The following is a 20829-nucleotide window of genomic DNA, read 5'->3' as shown; positions in this document are numbered from 1 at the left end:
GGGAGGAAAGGGACACTTCTGAGAAAGATGAAAGTGAACTGAAGAGATCAAAGAGGATAAACAAAGCAGCTAACCCATTGAGGGGCATAAATGATAAAAGCTAGTCTAGGCAATTGGGTAAGAATCCAGCATATCTGGATTATCAGAGTTATAGAGAAGTGATTGCATGCAGAAGTGTCAACACATGCAATTAATTTGCAGCAATAAACTCCGGTGTATATCACAGAGTTTATTGCTCCTGGGCATACTGACTGTGCCACGGAGGGGCTGGCAGGGTCACAAAGGTGCTCCAGTGCAGGGCTAGCTGGCAGACAGCCCCTGTACTGAAGCACCCTTGTGCCCCAGCCAGCCCCATCAGCATCTACAGGTGAGTTGAGGTGCACAAAAAAGTCTGTAGCAGATCAGAAGAAGTACTATTTACAAGTACTAACCTGCTGCAGAGTTCAGTTTCCTGTGGCCTAATAGGACCGCACATGTAGACACCAAGATGTTAGGCAACTTTACAGGAAACATCTCATGTACATGTGCCCACAGGGAGGGAAGACTAGGACAAACTGAAGATTGCTGGCTCAGTTATCTTTGGATATCACTGGCTCCTGTAGGATGCAGAAGGGAGTCTTAATAATATTTCAGTAGGGAGGATGTACTTTATTCTGAAGGACCAAGAAAGGGTACTTGTGTGCCACAACTTAAAACTTACCTGCCATCCTGGCTAGGCTGATATCACCAGGCAGGCTAGCTTCACTGAATCCAAATGAAGCTTGGGCTTAAACGGAAAGGAGAAATGACATGTCAGCATAAATACCCTCTCTTCCCCTTTCCAATTTCACTGCTTTGGCTCTTGACATTCATTCAGTTAACCAGCAGGTGACTGGTTACCACAGAGCAGTTTGAGAAGACAGCGAGGTGCACAGATACATCTCCGCTACCTAGTAGGGCTTAGATTCCATAACATGGCTATGAGACAGCGTTCACATGCTGCAGGTGACAAACTACTGTGTAAATACTCATTGGCAGGAGATACAGCCTTCCTCCACAGTGCTCTAGAGAATACTAATACTCTAAAACTATTTCACTCCTGTATCTCCATGAATTTAAACAGCCCCGGGCAGCAAGGTGTTTAAAAGATGTCCAAGCATATTTTGAAATTATTTTGAAATTAAGTACAATCGATATGTCTCTCCTAAGGGGCAGTTCTGAGACCCTTAATTTATTGGCTGGAGTAATAGATAATATTAACTTACAGGGCAGTTCAAAAAAGGCCTGCCCCAAGGCATAGAGTCTGATGCTACGGACCTGAAGAGAAATGCTTCAAACTACCAGCTTTCCAGGAGTAGTAGCGACCTAGCTGAAGAGCAAGGAATAAAGGACATTAAAACAAATTGTTTTGTTTAGCCTAATCCAATGTACTACAACTGGATCTTTTTATACCACAAAGCAAATAACTGAACTAGAATTGAAGTCATCCAAAATGATTGCAAAGGACGAGGAGGAGCACATTCTAGACATCATGGGAAGGAATCTCATCCGTGGTCAACCAGCTCAATGCTGGTCAATGGGAAGAGGTAGTTAGCCATATTAGTCTGAAGCTATGCAGAAGGCAGGGTAGTGTGGCACCTTAAAGACTAACTTGCTCAGAGAGGCATGAGCTTTTGTGATGACAATCTATTTTGCCAGATGCTATGAACTGACTTACAGAGAGCAGGAGTACTAAATAGAAAGGAACATGGTATTTTTAATAAAAATGACAGGGAAAGAGGGAGGAAAAGGACACTTCTGAGAAAGACAAAGGCGGACCAAAGAGATCAAAGAGGATAAACAAAGCAGCTAACCCATTGAGGGGCATAAATTATAAAAGCTAGTCCAGGCAACTGGGTAAGAATCCAGCATATCTGGATTATCAGTTATAGAGCAGTGAGGCTGGGAGGGACTGCTGGAGGTCAGCTAGCCCAACCCCCTGCCTGAGAAGGGTGACCAAATAGCAAGACAGCTGCTGAGGACTGCCGTGAGGTTACAAATTGGGTACAATTCTAAATTAACAAGTCTGTCCCTCAAAAAATGGCAGACAAGGTTCTTTGGGTGAATCTGATCTCTCTCACTAGACCAACGAAATAGCTGGAGAACAATTTTGAAGCAAGGTTTCTGGTTCAAAAACCCTTTGTCAGGTGAAGGAAGTCTCAGCAGTTGTTGCTTGCTCTTCCTGGATGGACACACTTCATTCCATCCAGGAAGAGCACACACTGACCGCTGAAACGTCCTTAGCCTGACGAAGGGTTTTTGAACCCGAAAGCTTGCTTAAAAATTGTTTTCCAACTATTTTGTTGACCTAATAAAAGATATCAGATTCACCCAAAGAACCTTGTCTGCCTATGTCCTTAGACCAGCATGGCTACAACCTACACCCCTCAAAATATGAGCATTTAGATGCGTGAGCCAGTTTGCTTCAATTCAGTTTCTGCTGTCCACATGATGGTAGCAAGCAGACCAGATAAGCAGGCTTAATCAGACAACTGGCAACATCTGTAGTTACTGCAATGTCAGACATATCTGCTGAAAAACCATATAAGAAGCTGGAAGGTTGTTTTGATTTAATATTTTAATAACCCTGAAACCATGACTTCACTGGGACCATGTTAGTGAAAATTTACAAGCAACTTGTTTCCAATGCATCTGACGGAACCCTCCTCCCCCCCTGAAACCACACACTTGGGACACACAGGACAAAATGTCACATGAAATATTGTCATTAGACAGAAGGGAGAAATGTGGGTGGGGTTAGGGGAAGGGTGTTACCAATGGACACCTTTACTGGCTCTGTACGGGCTGGATCTGCCATTGGCGAACGTAGTGCGGTAACCTGCAGTATTTCACCTGAGAGAATGGGTGGATTGTTGGAAGCCATCCAGACACCACTAGAACATGGGGACATCGACAGTCTTCCCTCCTCTGCACCCCCGTTCCTTACTCCATCCCTGTTTCCATCTTGAAGATAGATGGGATCCTTCCCAAACAACTTGGCTGTATGGTACAAAAGCCTCTTCCAAATTCCTGAAGTGTAGGTACAGTTTTGAAAGAGAAAGGATGGAATGTGACAGAGCAAGAGCTTGGCACCCCTCCCCGCCCCCCAAAAACTTTAATTTACAGCCATTGAAGCATGATGCAAAAACCTAGGGTCCCTAGCCCTAGGGACCTCTGGGGACCCTAAATGGGCCTGTGCAATCTTAGATCAGATTATGGACTTTTATAATTTCTTTCCCAGAACAGCATCAGGAATCATTAACATTTCTGTACAATTCAAGGAGTTACCAGCAGGGCTTTTTTGTGTGGGGAGGACAGGATAAAGTAAGCATCCATCATCTACAAACAGAGTTCATTTGATCTCGATGCCCTGTTTTTAGAATGCCCTCCTGAAAACCACAGAAGTAACTGTGAAGAGATTGTACATTCAGCATCAGTACAGTGACACAACTAGTTACAGCCGTCATTTTACAATGCACCAATTCTAACACATTTAGCAGCAGTTCATATACAGTATTATGAGACGGTCCTTACAGGTCACCACGGTGGGTTTTTGCTCCATTATTACAAGGATACTCCACACCATAGCTGCCCATGACCCAACCTTAGAGGTTTCAATTCAGTTTACAGATTCTCCCGACTCTGATGAACCTTAACATACATAAATATTCATATACATTTTTGTAATTAAAATGCCTCTTCATGTACACAATCATATATTGAATTCATCAAAGATGACCATGCATTTTGGAAGCAGAGATAGCAAAATAAATCTGCTGTGCCAGTATCGTCCGCAAACTAAGCAAATCACTAAGAGGAAGTTTGACTGTTTCAGACTAATTATGAAAGAGTAATGTTCTTGGTCTAGAAGACATGAAGTCATGCAATAGAAGTGCTACAGAAGGTAACTGCAACTTAGATGGAAGCAAAAAAATCTATTGATGTGTGTTATTGTGAATGTTTCTTGAACATATAATCTATTATTAAAAGTAGTTAAATATGACTATTTAATATCACTAATAAAATAGCTAGGAATGTGCTCAATGAAAAAAGAAAGTAATAACAAGCACTGATGCTGATAAATTATGGCCAAAAGCTAACTTATTTTCTTGCATTGACAGGATGGATAATTTCTAAAATTAACTTTGATTTGTAAGAAACCATCTCTGCTGGGCTGAAAAATCTAACTCTCCTGGCTGAAACATCTGGGTCTCTGAGGGATGCTGTTGTCTTGGCAAATGAAAGTGAAAAACTGTTGTTGAACTTTCATTATGAATGCCAGGCAAGAAAGGGAGGTAAGAAAAGGAAAGGCAGAGCTCTCTTCCAAGAGATGCAATGCAAACCTCTCTTCAGCAAGGAAAAAAAGGGGGCAGGAAACCCATTTTGGACACAGAAAACAGTGAAAGAACCACACATAACATTTATATAAGGTATTTAGATATCCTCTGTCCTTACAGTTGAGGTGATGGATAAAAAGTAATAATAAAAAGATTCAGGTATCAGCATAATGAGAAACATGGGCCTAGAGCTAGCTATCTTAAGTATGTTCAGAGTAGACTGCACACTAATATAGTAGAACTGAGATCATTAATGCCTGGATGGTTCACAAACCTACTTAATCCAGAGTGGTTGCTAAATTAAAGACAAAGCATTTGTTTGCTGTGGCTTTTACTTCCAAGAGTGCTGTTTCTCCAAACTACTGGAGCCCTCAGCAGGCCCAAATAGAGGGTCTGTATTCTTTGAAATAAAAGCCTCAGCAAACAGCTGGAGCACCTCAGCAGTCCTGCACAGCTGTTTGCTGCAGTTATATATATCCCCAGCTACTTTGCAAACCCTCATCTTTGTAATGGGGGGAGATAAAACCTAATTCCACAAAATACTTGTCACAGTGGCCACTGCATTTTTAGAAAGCTAGGCTAGAATAACAGTGCTATTGTGAGTCTTTCCACTATTTCAAACTTCAAAGCTCTTAGATGCTCTGAATTATTTTATTAAGATGTAACAAGTCATTTTTGTTTCTCAAACAGGTAGTCTGGTTTCACATCCCAATCTTGCAGTACTGGAAATCTGAGGGTGAGATCTTTAATTGGGGTAAACCACCATAGCTTGACTGAACTCAGTGGAATGACAATGATTTACAGTTAAGTTAGAATCTGACTCTTGGTTTCAAAACGTGAATGGCAAATTTGAGAGGTGCCTTCAAACTGTTTTGTCATTGACTATTTACTTACTTTGCAAAATTACCATTACAAAATGAGGCATGACAGGCAGTTCTGACCCAGAGAAATCTAAGCATAGAATAGCTGAGGCTATGGAGGTAGAATGGCAGTGGTGGACCACTATGCTCAGAGGCTCTACCAATTCATCCACAATATTTTAAAAGGCAAAAAGGCTAAAGAAAAAAAACTATAGTTCTAATAAAAAGGTGATAAAGATGTGCTTTTTTATATACCACATGTTCTTAACATGATATGCAAAGTGCTAATAGCAGAAGCTTATGAGATAGCAATCATCAATATGCATATATATATTTATGGGATGAAACTTTAACAGGAGTGATTTGCCTGGTTTCACATTTAACTCTTCATTAATATTGAAAAAAATAGCCTTGCTTTGCAAAGTAACTGACAGATTTAGCAAAATACTTTAGCAACCCCTGTATAAAAGAAAAATACACATTTATTTGAACAGCGAAGAAAAAACTGCAATTTATTAAGTTTCAAAGAATCTTCGTACTCTTGAAAGCAACTTTCGGTGCATGTTCTTTAACAATCACATTCTATGAGGAGAAATAACATTAAAAGCCACAAATGTTTTTTTTGTGTTTTTTTTAATCTCAGAGTTACAGACATCTTTAATTCAAAATTAAAGGCAAAAAAATTAAACAGAAACTTTAACTTCCATCCCCAATTTTAAAATATCAGGAGTTTTTCTACAACTCAATGCTAAACTTCAGCATGGAAAATTGTATGCACTGTATGTAAACACGCACATACACACATACATATTTTATATAGGTGTGTGTGTGTGTATATATATATATATATATAAAATATATATGTAGAATGCGTGTAATGGCAATGAGATGCAATTACTCTGAGGAAAGGTTATTCAGCTAAATACACTACTAAAACTTGAGAAAAAAAAACAAGTCTTGAACCCAGTTTGTGCATAGTTCATGATCCTCTATAAAACCAGCTTTTGTTGATTTGCATTCTTGCAGGACCCTTTTTATCTGATAAAACCATTAAAAAGCTAATCTTCCAAAAAAAATGTAATGCACAAGTTTCCTGATCCAAGCAGGCAGGGAGCACAATGTTCATATAATTTTTTAAAACATACTTGAAGGGTATGTTATTCCATTGTCTTTCTTCCTTTCAAAACAATCAAAAACATTGATCTTTAAACATAAAGCAATTTTTAATATATAAAGCACTCTTCAAACATCTATTTCTTTTGAGTCCATTATTTGGTAAATATGTAACTGCTACACATTAGATTAGGTATTTTCTTCTTTCTTACTGTCTCTTACTTTGTTTTTTTTTTTAATTTTGTTTTTTTAATAATATCTTCAGTGCTAGGAGTTGGGTTTTAAAAATACATGAAATGGTGTGGAGTTGCTCCTCGGGAAACCCGGCTTTCCTGAGACATCTTCCACCATGTGCAAGATAGTGATCACAAAGTTTCGCCACTTTGACGAAGAGGAGGAAAAACAACAACAAAAAATAGTACACAGCAATGGCCAAAGAAAAGGATAATACAACAACACTGTTCAATCCCAGAGCTCTGAAGTAGCATATCTTCATTCTGAAAATAGGTTTCTTTACGATGGAAGTCTTTTTTTTTTTTTTTTAATTCCTTTTTTATTTTAAAGGTTGAAGGAGAAAAAAAAAGGTCTGTAAACAGGTGGGAGCCAAAACTGCTGGCCCCTCCAAAAGCAGTCAAAACCTATGTCCAAGTGCTTGTTTCTGTTCCTGCTTGCAGGGGAACTATCCACTCTTTACAAGTATCTATGGCCACAGTTCAACAAGAGTATTTTTTTAATCTTTATATTCCGAATGGAAAAATGGTGCAATACTCCGGTAATAATTTTCTTGCATTAGTCCACAATAAAAAGCTGCTAAAGGTAGATATACATATTATTCTCCAGAGATACACACTGTAATTTTAAAATGCGATAAGAGTCCTTGAGTAAACATTTACACATGAATTGTCGCCGGCCCCTCCTATCAATTTCATTTTTTTTTCTTTTTCTTTTTTTTTTTTTAATGTATAGAATTAGCTACAAGAAGGGCTGCGGACACTCAGTGCAAAGTTAGAAGCTAATAACAATTAAACATTTGACCAATGAGCAAATAAAAAGCATATACTGAATAAAAGGAAAAAAAATTCACACTTTTTGTTAAGTCCCACGGGCACGCACGCGCGCACACACACACACACACACACACAAGCACACTCATACATGCACATCTGTTCCAACACAAACATATAGTATGAACTTAAAAAAAATTCCTAGAGCCTGTTTTTTTGTGTATGGATGCCAACCTGGAAGTGTAATAATTAGACTTAGAAAGTGTTCACATTTTGTTATTGGCCTGCTGGATTCAAGTATTTGCATGTTTGATATGTTTTTTTTTTTTTTTTAACTTTTTATATTTTTGGGATTAAAAAAAAATTACATGACAAAGTAATGAAACAAGGGTAATGTGCATAGGCAGATCCATGGGAGTAGTGGACACAGAGATTCCCCCCCCCCCCCCCAATTCAATCTGTACAGTCAATAGTTACCATTCAGATTCATTACTTTTCTGTACCAATGATAAATATCACACTCCTCCCCCTTCTGATTACTGGGTCCGCCTCTGGTAATGTGCATAATAGTCACAGGCTCATTTTAAATAGGCTTTCATTTCCCCCCTCCCCTCAAAGTTGATAAAATAACCCTTTCCAGCCCAAATTTCTGAAAAGTGCCCTTCATGATAGACCTATTCTAAGCAGCTTTTATACTTTGTTTAAAAACACCATACAAACATAAAAAGACAACATAAAATAAAAAGCCATGAAAAAATAAAACCTGTCATTAGCATGTGACACTGACCAAATGTAGCCCATACTGTTTCATTAACAGTTCACAAGGACTTCTGCAGTTTCATATTTGATATTGGACAGAGGTACTAAAAAGGGCTGCCAGTCTGATCTGTTAAAGCTGGATTCTTCGTGAAGCCCTGGACTGGAAAGGGTTACAATTTTTTCCTTTAGTGCTGATGATTGTTTTTTCCATTTTGTTTCTTTTGTTTCCTAGATAGACTCCCCGCTGAGAAGATCACCTGGGAGCAGGGTATTCAAAGGTGTTGGGCTTCCAATAACCCTGCCATCGTCGGTGCTTGGGGGCCCCCAAAGGCTGCTTGAGTACTGAGGGACCCCACCCCAAAGCAGATCGCTGCTCCCTTTGCTACTCAGGCAAGGAGTATTCCAGTGGCCTGCATCATTCCGCACCAATCCATGAGAGCTGCTTGTAGAGCCCAAGCGAGTCTGATTGGTTCCAGTGTTGGACTGCCAACTGGAGGTGGGTGGCAGTGGCTGGCCTTGTGCTAAGAAACGGTTTACTTCTTCTTCACCAGCAAACTCAGCCAAGATGGTAGTGTTTCCTAAAACACACCTAACAACAAACAACACAACAAGGTGAAGGAAAAGAATGTGAAGGACATTATTTTCAGAAGTGTCACGAGATTTCCAAAACTGCGAAACCCATTTTCATTTTGAATGGAATGGGCAACAAAATTAGGTTCACTCTGCAACACTTTAGAAATCCTATCCTTATTCAGTTTCATCTCAGTAATCCCCTCTATTTCACAATTACATACATGTGTGTGCACACCTATGCCCACTCTCCTTAGTTGCAAAATTTACAGATGAGTTAGACCTAATGTACTGATACAGCATAGCAGTTACCAGTTTTAGTACAATTTTAAAAAATTATGTAATATATACAACATAAAACAATATTTCTGTATATATACTCAATATACTTGGCGAAACCTCAGTTGTGATTCTTCTGAGAAGTACAGATCTATTCTGTTTGTTATTGTCCAAAACTCTTCTTATGGATTTCTCTAAAGCCTCAAGAACAATCAGGAGTGTTCTCTGTGTACATTTAAAATGTACATTTATTTTTAAATTCATGTATTAATTTTAGAGCATGGCTAACTCCTTTGGCTACAGTTCTTTCTGTTCAGGATTCCAGATCTCAAGAGATATCATTAATTGAAGGGTGATTTTTCACGTTTGTTCTGAATGTTTCAACGGTAATTAAGCGAAAGTCAACACTTCAAAAAACAACGCTATGTATATCATTCTTAATACTTCTCTTTATTACATAGACTTTTTGCAATTACCTGATCAGTATCATAGTGGAAGGCTAACTGCAACTGTACATAACAGAGTGACTGTTATTGCTATATGTTAAGACACAGGGACTACCATAATGGAGTAAGTCAGTTGTACAGCTACCCTGGTATCTTATCTGTAGCAGTGGTCAGCACCAGAAGCTTCTGAGAAAAGTACTTTACGTTGCAATTACCGTATCTGCCAACAAAATACACTTCTTTTCAACCTTCAGGAGTTGGTGGTTTGACTCACATACCCCTGACCCATGAGAATTTCTTTATATTTTTAATCCTTCCTAATATTACCGAAGTTCTCATTCAAATAAAAATCAAATTCTTTTTTTAACCTACATTAAGCTTCTGACCTCAACAACACTGTGTCAGAGTTCCCCCCATGCTAAATTCTACCTATGAGAAAAGGAAAAGAGGAGAAAAACCGTACATATGCAGAGACTTCTGGGCCTTGGCTGCTTCTTCCTTGGAACTGTATCGGACCACAGCGTTCCCTTGAGTCAGGTTCAGGTGGAATGTAATTAGAGGGCCATGTTGCAAACACAGTGTCCGCAGTGTAGAACCATCAATCTAATTAGAGAAAGGGAAAAGACGTTGATTCTTCTGGGATTTTCCTCACTATATTTACTAATGGAAGAGGCTTTAAATGATAAACAAAAAAGGCATGCAATGAAAAGGACAATGGTGTTTCTCTAACGAAAGAAATGGACTTTGACAAATCACTGCCTCCATCTAGAACTCTGATTCTTTCTGTGGCTCAACACAGAACCTGCCAGGTTGAAGGAATAAAAATGATATTTATTATCCAAAGCCTATAAAGGTGGGAGAAGAGTCTAAATGTTCATAAATAGTTTATAGCCCTAAAATACTGCTCTCTCAATATTCTGAGTCTTAAGCCTCTCCATATGATCGGCACTTTGGCCAAACAGGAGGAACCGACAGACTACAGATACTAAAAAGAGTAATAAAAGCATAGTAAACTTGGATTTTAAATCTTTGAATTATGCCCCAAAGGCCATTCATACATCAAACTTTCATACAAAAATGGTGCACACTGGATGGCTAACACATAGGCATAAAATTCATATTTGATTTGACAGCAGTTTGAGAACTCGAATTCTTTCTGGTGAAAAGTTACCCATTGCATTTCATTCTATCAAAACAATCCATATGGAGCGCATCGATATTATCCAAGCAACTGTTAACCTCTAAGTAACTCCTTGCTCATAAAAACCTGCTCCAAAGGATATTTGATCCTGTTAAATATCAGTTCTAAATAAAAATATATAGTATACTTCATTAAAAGCATTATGGCAACTATGCAGCAACCTATTACTGCCATGCAGATGAAATTACAAGCCTTGATAGATGTGTGGTTCTCCACTGTAACTCATGGCACTTCACAGGAAGTGCCATGAGTTACAGCGATCCCCTTGACACAACAGATATTCTCTCTTGGGTCTGGGTGGGTGAGGGATCGAGCTCCATTTTGGAGCACCTTGGTGTGGGCTTTAATTCATCTGCCCCTCCACCCCCAACCCTCCAGCAGAGGCTAGGCAAAGCTCAGCCTCCTCACACCAAGCTCCTCCTGCCCCCCATCCCATCCTGAAGACAGCACTGGGGGTAGGGCTGGGCCACATGAGCCCAGCCTTGCTCCCAGGCAGGCACTGACAGAAGTTAATGAAGGCACTCCACTTTGAAGCACTTTCATCTGCACACTCATATAATGAGGGATCATTTGTTGTGCAACTGGGCACTTTTAAAGCACTCTGCAGCTGTGTGCATCTGTCAGGGCATGGCTGTAGAGTGCTTTCAGGGGGCTGATCACTTGATAAAACATCTGTTCTGTCAGCACCCCACGTTTTCCTTAAATCTGAGCAAAACTATTGAGGCTAATAAGCTTTCTTTCAACCATCAATTAAATATGACATGGCTGTTTGTATAATAAGTCATGTAATTCTGCCTACTTGGGGTGTGAGGTTTCGGAGAACCAGCCAGCTGCTTGTTCTTCCTGAGTTGTCAGTACTCCATGCAGAACCTATACAACAAATTGAGAAATGAATGTTTTAGGACCTAGTGAAAGCAAATTTGGAGTTTGATTCTGATGACAGAATATATAACATGCAGGATACAACACACCAGCAAAACAACTGCTACTGCAAACTTGCACATTAGCAACCAATCAGGCCATTTATCCTCCAACCTGTTTAACTATCTTGTTCTGAAAGAAGGGTTACCCGCTGAAGCAGAATGCTCCTCACACTGTCCCAGCTGACTTTAAAGGATCTGTGTATTTTTCACATTTCTGAAATTTTTCTTCCATGAATGACTCTCAGAGCATCATACTGGTTAAAGCATGTATGTCACTAAAATGTCTTTCAGGTTACATTAGAAATAACCACAAGACATTTTACAAGCAACACAAATCCCTGAAATCTCAGATTGTTGGTTGCTAATATTTTACATCTTTTAACTTTTACAGAACTGCAATATATTGCTACATCACCAATGATACATTATTCGTATCTGGCTTTTATTCATAGCAGGAAAATTTCTATATTGACCGTGCTCTGCATTCAGATATGGGAACACAACTGGCAAAATCTACCTCTCCATCCTCAACCTGGTATTTTACAGGAAGAAAATATATGGCCATGACATTTACTACTGGCATTAGAAAAACTGCAGTCCTTCAGACAGTGGATGACCAAAGGAAGGCTGCAAATGAAATCTTGGCAGCATTACTATGTTCCTATGAGGTGGAGGTTTCCAAACAAAAAACAGACACTTGAATGGTGGCAGTCATGAAGAGCCAAGAATCACCAGCCTTTTGGGAAGATCACTGATAAAACAGTCAGCTATTAGCTATAACGGCTATTTTTGAAGCAGACTTCTGTGAACAAATGCAGAGTATATAGGTTTCCCCCCCCTTTATTTGTGACTAAATTAAATGCTGATATCTAGAGAAAGAGAATGTTCATGAAGCAAATTAGACCTATTCTCTGGGACTCCATCATCTGATCAACTGCTTAAAGCAAGTGATGGGATAATTAGGTCTTGGACACTGTGCATCTCTGCTCACTCTGTGTGTGCGTATATACATTCCTTGTCAAATAATACTGATTAATTAGGTAAAACTGAAATCTTAGAACCATTCAGAGGATACCTGCCACAAAATAGGAAAGAAAGTTTCAAACTATTTAAACAAAAGCAAAGGGTTTATAAAATAGCAAACCATTTGGCAACAAAATTTATTTTTCGCACTAGTCTGACCAACTGATGACTATTTTGTTTGAAACCATCTGGAAATCTCAGAAAATAAAATGTACCTTTCATCTCCAAAGTTGTTTAACCCTACATTTATTGTACCGCATGTGGCTGGAGCATAGCATTGGAGCCAGAGGGTACAATGCTTCTGTACCATAGAGAATAGCATAAAGGAGGAAGGCAAAGCATTATAGTAAAACGTCATAAAAGTACCAGAGGAGTAAGAGCTGGTCCAACCCAGTGGGCTGGCACCCCAGGTAGATGATGGCTTGGTGTTTGTTAAGCCTGGAGGTGGTCTTGTAGGAGCAGTAGTGTTTCTGGGTACCTTCCAAAGTTCATGGGATAGAGAGGCCTGTGTGTGAGAGATTGGGCCAGACGACCATGTAGACTTGATGTCTGACAATTTACCTGCAACAGAGAAATTTTCATGCATTTTTAGGCTGAAATGTGAACAATTTGACTGTCTTTATTACAGCTAATCCTCAAGTCACGGTCCTTATAGTAGAACTGGAATAGTCTTTTGTAGCATCAGTGCCATCAATTTCATTTACAGTGAACTTATACACCACTGAATGCAACCGAGGGACCTTTGTACTTAGAGAATTTAATCTGCATATGGATTACATATCCCCCTTGTTGTACCTCCTAGCACTCTCTTGCTCATAAAGGACAAGAACCAGAGAATAAGATTGATTACCTCAGTCTACTTACACAGAAACTGATAAACACTTCATAAATTATTTAGCTCAAATGTTCACGCAATGAAGTTTACCCACTTTCTGCATCCAAGCAAGTACAGGCAACGTTTTATTTAAAAGACGACACTGACATGTACTTATGTTCTCAAGTACATTCAGTATTTAGCGGATTCAAGAACACCTAGAAGGGGGAAGTATTTTCAAGCCCTCATACACTGAGACCAACAATTTTCATATGAAAAACTCCTTGTACCACAATCTTCTCGTTTTGCAGATTTATTGTCCATCGTGTTATACTTTTAAACCTGTGTTCATTTCTCTAAAAAGTATTGTGATCACTTGTATTGCAATTCCTCACAAACCAGGGCTTTATCAAGCATATTATGCTTGATAAAGACAAACACTTACAATTAAAATATAAATTATCTTTTAAGTATTTATGAAAAAAAAAAAGAATCTAAATAAAACAGAAAGAACCTAAAGTTGTAGATATTACCGACACAACATAAAACATCAAAAATCATCCTAGAAATATTTCACTTTTAATCTTACATATCCCTGTGCCTGCCTCTTGCAGCAATGTAAGTACCAAACATAGAGCCTGATTCCTCTCTCACAACACCAAAATTGGGTCACCCTCATTTAAATCAATGAATTTGCTGAGGAGTAAAACTGGTATCAAGTGAGAGGACAATCAGTTCCATGTTTTTGTATAAACTACAGTGACAAAAGGAACATAGCAATACTGCTCACGAAACACTGTCAAGTAAGATTTTCAGAATTTGTAATTTAACATGACAAATGCACATTAATAGGTTAGATGTTGCCATGTCATTGCTTCTCATGGGGTTAAACACACAGCTTAGATGTAGTAGCAAAAAAAAAAGAAAAGGCAAACAAAGCAGAAATGTGTTGCAGATAAAATTAAGAGAAAAATAAGCCACTTCTCTCACTTCCTTGTAGTAGAACATTTCAGATAATGCTCCTTCTCTGGCTTTCTGACAAAGTGAACCTGAATTAGTCAGTAAAGCCCCTAGATGCTGCAGCTTCATTTAAATTAAAGAGTTGAGGTTTTTAATTTATCACATATAAAAATGAATAATACAATTGGTGCAGTAGCCCTTGGGTGTTTTTATATAATAATACATTTATTTGACTCAGGCTTCTCATTTCCAGCCTGCAGCACACTGCAGTTTGTATTAATAATGCTGAACTGCATTATAATAATTGTTAGGGGACAAGCTAGACGTTTAGGTAGCTGGTTAGCTGAGAGTCCATTTCTGACACTGGGAGAAGTGTGATGCTTTGAAGTCAACAGCTCTTTGAGAAGCAAGGGGCACAATTTATGGTTTATTTTGGGACTGTCTACAGACTCAGGCAGACAAGATGGCATCATTATGTGTTTGCTGTGCTCAAAGATAGATGTCAGGAGAGACCTTTAAAGCAGCTATTAAACCTCTTCCTATTTAGCCTTCTGAATAGTTAAAGCACAACCTAGTTCTAAGTTATTTCCTAGGAATTAGCAGGACTGGAATTTATTTATTTTTGAAAGTGAATTTATTAGCAGTGCTTTTCAGATCACCCTGTACTGCTGGAGAGGAAAAATATTCTTCCTTTTAGATGTAGTGAAACAGCTTTGCTGAAAAGATCTGGGTGCCTAAATAAGTAGCCTGCTTTGTGGCCTGAATACATTTTTCACTTAGCACAATTTCTTAGGTTTTCATTGTACTACACACCCTATTTGAATGCTCACCACTGCAGAGCTACCAGGGGAGTCACCTAGTGGGAGCAACACAATGCTCAAAAAATGTGCAGTACATCTGTAATACTACTACTCTTACAACCACAGGAAAGTGCTGTTTCAGGGCCTTTTCTCTTTGGGAATGTAGTGGGAAGATGTAAGTAGAAAGGCCATTTTTTCGTACCTGCAATGCTAGGTGCAGATGCAATGCTGCTGAAAGAGCTACTGTAGCCGGAGGCACTAAGCGGCCAGGCACTCGATGAAGGCAGCGTGGCATTCTGAGATGATGTTGGGGATGACCCTGCAGAACCAGCAAAGAAGCAACTAAGAAAGATGGGCAAAATGGTGTCTGCTGCTGCATAAAGCAAGTCTAACTACATTATGTGCAAATACAAACCATGCAAGGTATTTCTGCTAATCACACTGGTCTCTGAAGTCTAGGAATGAAATGTTATAGGTAGCATGATAAAGTGAAGCAGACCTCTTTAGTATTGAAAAAAAAAAGAAATAAAAGCTGCTAAACTGGCAAATGCATTGGTGCCCATGCAGAAAATAAATTCTGGATTTCTCTTAGTATGTTCTGATCTTGGGAATCTCAGAGAAACTGTTAGTTCCCAAGGAATGGACTCATATTATTCATAATATTCTTTCTAAGCTCACCCAAGCAACAGCAACTCTAGATGAACGTGAATGTATACTAAAAACTGACCTCTTATCCATGATGATTTATCTTAAATAGCTGAGATAAACACTCTTCCATGGCCTAACACCCACAAATACCATTAGATTGTTTGCAAACTACTCTGTTGTAGATAAAGCCAGTGCTAACAGTCTCTTATATTAGCTGTATCAAAGGAGCTGTAAGTATAAAGCATTTTAATACCACATTGGATGGCATATCATTATTATAACAACATGCAATAAGATTAAACCACACAACAAATTAGGATCTTGCTGTCAAGCTGCCTCTTCAAAATGGTAGACACATATTCAAAACTTCCCTACTGGCTAATAAAAGAAATATGCCATACACCGAAAAAAAAAGTTTAACAGGAAATCAAACATCTTCAGGATACTCAGAATGAAGGATAAGAGACTATGAACAGACAGCCTCCACCTGAGCAGTCAAGGAAAAGAAAAATCAAGCTGTCTTTCAACATATTTCTATCTTCCAAAATGCAGATATGCATACTATTTGTGTACATTCATATATATGTACTGAGTGACATAATGCTAGGTGGGCAAACAGGGCACAAGCCCCAGGCACTACCTAAGGCAGGGGTGAGGAGAGAGTGAGGGGGAGGGGTGTGCCAGAACAGAGTTGGTAGGGGTGCTTTACTCTCCTTTCCATCTCTGGGCATTACTGTTCCCCCCCCCCCCGCATAAAGCATAAGGGCAGAGAAGCAGCAATGGTGTACAATGCAGGAGCAGCAGTTGGAGGTTTGCTGCTGCTGAGTGGGGGATTCATCTCCTTTTTTGACTACACGACATGCATGTTCTCGGGGAAAAAAGATGCCACATTCCCCAGCAGCAGTGAAACTCCGGCCTCTGCTCCTGCACTGCTGCTCTGCTGTCCCCACTGCTGGAGCTGCGGCTCCTACACAGAAGGTGGTGGGGGAACTGCAGACCAGCAGAGCACAGGATGGGCCAGTTAATGCCTTCAACTGAGAACATATAAAGTCATCTTTCTGTCTAATAAAAGTGTTGTGACTTGCAACTATCACCAACCATTTGCTTCTGTATCTTTATTAAAAATATTGAAGTTTATAACATTTAAGCAGCCCACAGAAGCTAACCCACTAAAACTTGACTAATTTTATTTCTAATTAAATTTAGCACATCTAGACTTTTGGCATCAAAATATTTCATAAGTAGAATCATAAGAAAGTTGGGCTTTAAGGGACCTCAGGAGGTCTTCTAGTCCAGTCCCCTGCTCAAGACAGATTATCGTTGACTAAAACCTTCCCAGCCAAGGGTCTCTTTAACCTGCTCTTGAAAATTTCCAGAAATGGAGATCCTACAACTTCTCTAGGTAGCCTGTTCCAATGCCTGACCACTCTCATAGTTAAAAACTCTTCCTAATCTCCAACCTAAATTTCCTCTGCTGCATCTCGAGGCCATTGTTCCTAGTCCTGTCACTTACATCCACAAAGAAAAGGCCATCTCTATCCTCTTAATTATCTCACTTCAGGTATTTGAAGACTTATCAAATCCCACCTCAGTCTTCTCTTCTCTTTAGAATAATGAACTAAGGGCACAGTCTAAATAAAAATGAGTAACAAAGCTCCCACAGCAGACTGTCAGTACATATCAATCTTCTTTGGAATGCAATGGGCTCTTGCCATTGACCCAGAGCTCGCTCAAAAGTTAAGAGTTGGCATTACAATCATGCTCCCCTGCAGAATTGAACCTTCAAACTGAGGAATCATGTTAATAGGAGTTTATCGTCCTCCTTGTATGTACTCAATCTACAAAAGACGACTCAGAGGAAGAAGAGAATGATAGGAATTTAAAAACCATACTGACAATACAATAGCTTGGTAAATGATCTTTCTTTCTCCTTTTGTCAATTGTGTAAGCAGAGCTTATCACTCTCAGATGGCTTCTATTACATTTGACCTTTTAAACAGAAAATAATAGGATCAGTTATAGCTCAAAACAGTTGATGAAAAATTAGGAAGTCTTTAAGAACACCTAATAGACTTGGCTGTATTCCAAATGAGTCTTAGCGTACTTCCTCTTATTCATCATTGCAGGTGAAGTACGAAGCTTTCCAGGGACAGTGTCTAGCCACTGAAGGTGAGGTGGACATTAAACCATCTGCCTTGCACCAAACAAAAGAGTAGGCAGGTGATGGGATAGACAATAGGAGAATTAAACACTCAGAAAGAAGGTGAAGAGTTCAGACAGCCATGCCAAGTCACCCCTCAAGACAGGCAACAGACAGAAGTCTAAAGAATAGGGAAATAACCACGACTCTCCCTCAAAGTAGCTCAGAAAGGAAAAGAGGATGATTAAAGAGAAAATTGTTTATTCCCAGATGACAGCCTAAGGCAAGCGTGTCAAATGGCCTACGGGGTTTCTCACTGCAACTGCCTGATGTGTCAGTGTGGCCAGCACCTAGCAGTTTAACACAGCCACTGCCAGAGGTAGGTACCTTTCACCCCCTCCATCTCTTCTGGCTGCTGAATTTACCATTTTTGATCACCAGTGGCATTAAAAAAAAATCAGCAGCAGTCAGCCAATGGGGGTGAATAGTGGTGGCTGCTGGCAGGGAATATGGCCTACCATCTGATTTGAGTTCGACCCCCAGGTCCAAGGGATTTACTGACATATTCTTGTTTTGTCCAATCTGCATGTAAGCAAAAGAGGATGCAGTTGTGAAACTAATTTTACGTCTACAGAATCCCATGCATGAAGGATGACTCACTATGACTAAATCTCATCAAACCTTCTGTGCTGTTATGGCTAGAAATGATGCAGTTAGCCGGCTACTTGCTCAGAACAGTTATGTGATGATAAACAAATTCAATTTCCAAAAAGAGTATGGTCCACAAAGATATGACCTTGGAACAGGTAGCCTCTAGGCCCCTGTGAATTGGGAAGTATTCGATTCAGATTTGGCTGATTAGAGGACAGTGATTTGATTCGGATCACTGTCTTGAATTGATTCGACTGAATCAGCTTCAGAAGATTTGGTGCCAATTTGGATTGGCCCGGGAGAGGCAGGCACAGCCAGGCGGCTGCAGGTTCTCCTGCGGCTCCCTTGGCTGTGCCTGCCTCTCCCCAGGGGGGAGCCACGGGAGAAGCCTTCATGGCTGCCCTGCCTGGCCCCATCCCCCGCCTGGTCCCAGCACTTAAAAAAACCCCCAAAACCCCCCAAAAAATCCCTGCACATGCTTGTTGCAGCAGTGGTGATTGAGGCCTCTGGGTGCTCATGGCAGAGCCCTCCCCGCCACAGCTCAGGGCTGTGGGGGGGCAGTGGGGATTGCCTCTCCCGCTCTGCACCCACGCAGCAGCTGCCCCATGCCACAGGTGCAGCATGGCTTGGCAGGACGCTGTGCACTGCCTGGGAGCTGTGGCGGCTGTAGCTCCCAGGCAGTGTGTGGTGCCCTGCTGCGCCATGGGCCAGTTGCCATGCGTGCCAGGTGGGGGCGATCCCTGCTGCCCCCACTGCTCAGGGCAGCTCTGCCATGAGCCCTTGGAAGCCCTGACTGCCACTGTCAGAGCCGCTGAGTGTGGAGCTTTCCCCCCTCTTTTTTTGGTAAAGTGCTGGGAGGGGGGTGGGGCTAGGCAGGGCAGCCATGGGGACTTCTCCCGCAGCTCCTCTGGCTGTGTCTGCCTCTGCCCTGGTGTGGGGAGCTGCAGGGAATATGCCCTACCCCCACTTGCCAGCTGGTGTGGGGGCATGGGATCTGGGCGTGGCAAGTGCTGGGAGCAGGGGCTATGGCATGCTGCCACTTGTCCCCTTCCACCTGGAGCGAACTGTGCCCGCATCCTGCCCCCCTTCCCCCTCCAAGCTGGGCAAGTGGCAGCAGGGCAGAGCCCCCTCTCCCAGCGCTGCCATACCCGCATCCCGCACCCTCCCTCCCCCTGTAACGTGTCCCCCCGCCCCAGCTGGGCAGCTTGTCCCAGCCCTGGCTCCAATCCCTCCCTCCCCCATGCCCCTTCCTGTCCCCCTACCCCAACAGACTTATCAATAGGAGGCAACTGTGTCAGCTGCCTGTTTAGTCTATGGCTAAAATCGCCAAAGGGACCAAATCTTTTCTGAAGCTTTTCTGAATCAATTCACATGTTTCGAATCGATTCAGAGCTTTTAAATGGTCTTCCGATTCGATTCAGATTTGAAGATTCGGTCCCCAAATTGGGCCAAATCTCCTCCAAACTGAATCAGCCACCGAAGCTTTGCACGGCCCTAGAAGCCTCTAACATGGATGGACTAAGTGGAATTAGCTGCTAGATGGACTTAAACAATGCTTAAGAGTGCAGAGTGCTACACTCATTCATTTCACTTCTTCCTTTGCCTTGATCTCTGATTGGCTGCTGAAACAACTAAAGCAACTGGAGTAGATTAAAATATTAAATAACCTAGAGCAAAAATATTCAGATTCTTAGTATGTGGTGCAATCATTTTGCCCCTTTAGACAGTGAAAAGTACAAAGTAAATTTAAGCCAATTAGCTGTAAACACCATTCCACTGAATGATCTTAATTTTGCTTCTAAGCTTCACAATACTGAATAGCGAGCAAGTCTTAAAACAACTTCTCTGTCTACCTGCTAGTTCACTTCTATGAACTGTAAAATTTCTGAGACTTAGATAATAACTAACTGGTTATGATACGTCTGTCTCCCCCTTGCATTTCATACTCTATAGATAAATTCACTGCGCTCCCTGCCACTACAACAGAGGTGAGAAGAATGCCTTTCTGAAACATATGAGCACACTGATTAAATAAGCCAAAGGAAGACACAGAAGATGACATACGTGCAAGAACGTTTCTGAAAGCTTTCTCGTCACAGGTTTAGCCCTGCTTTGAAGGCCTATTCACACAAGCCTGCAGCAAGTTTATGCTGTATCAGAATACATGATGACCACTGGCCCCCACAGAAAAGTTAACAGAGCTGAAGGGAAAGGAGGACTGTTTCCCAGGTCCACAGAAGCAGTCACTAAAATACTCCATTCTTTTCTAGGTGGCTGTTTTAC

The 20829-nt window shown here is 40.7% G+C and overlaps 1 protein-coding gene across 7 annotated transcripts in view; it reads right to left on the bottom strand.

Annotated features, from left to right (window-relative positions):
* Window positions 1-5829: 5829 nt before the first annotated feature.
* Window positions 5830-20829, bottom strand: part of TNRC6C (trinucleotide repeat containing adaptor 6C) — a 178027-nt gene continuing 163027 nt past the window's right edge. For 6 of the 7 annotated variants that reach the window (XM_090061612.1, XM_090061616.1, XM_090061613.1 and 3 more), the window contains 5 exons: window positions 15310-15426; window positions 12900-13094; window positions 11387-11457; window positions 9850-9989; window positions 5830-8680 (listed from right to left, as the gene is read on the bottom strand). In XM_090061612.1, the coding sequence (XP_089917738.1) occupies window positions 8320-8680; window positions 9850-9989; window positions 11387-11457; window positions 12900-13094; window positions 15310-15426 (884 nt within the window). In that variant the 3' untranslated portion in view covers window positions 5830-8319. The remainder of the gene's footprint in view (window positions 8681-9849; window positions 9990-11386; window positions 11458-12899; window positions 13095-15309; window positions 15427-20829) is intronic. The other variant, XM_090061614.1, reaches the window with a different exon arrangement.

The sequence above is a fragment of the Crocodylus siamensis genome, chromosome 8 (genome assembly GCF_052110815.1).
Source record: "Crocodylus siamensis isolate JL-2025a chromosome 8, ASM5211081v1, whole genome shotgun sequence".
In the NCBI taxonomy this organism is placed as follows: Eukaryota; Metazoa; Chordata; order Crocodylia; family Crocodylidae; genus Crocodylus; species Crocodylus siamensis.
This window is presented reverse-complemented; position numbering and strand designations above follow the sequence as displayed.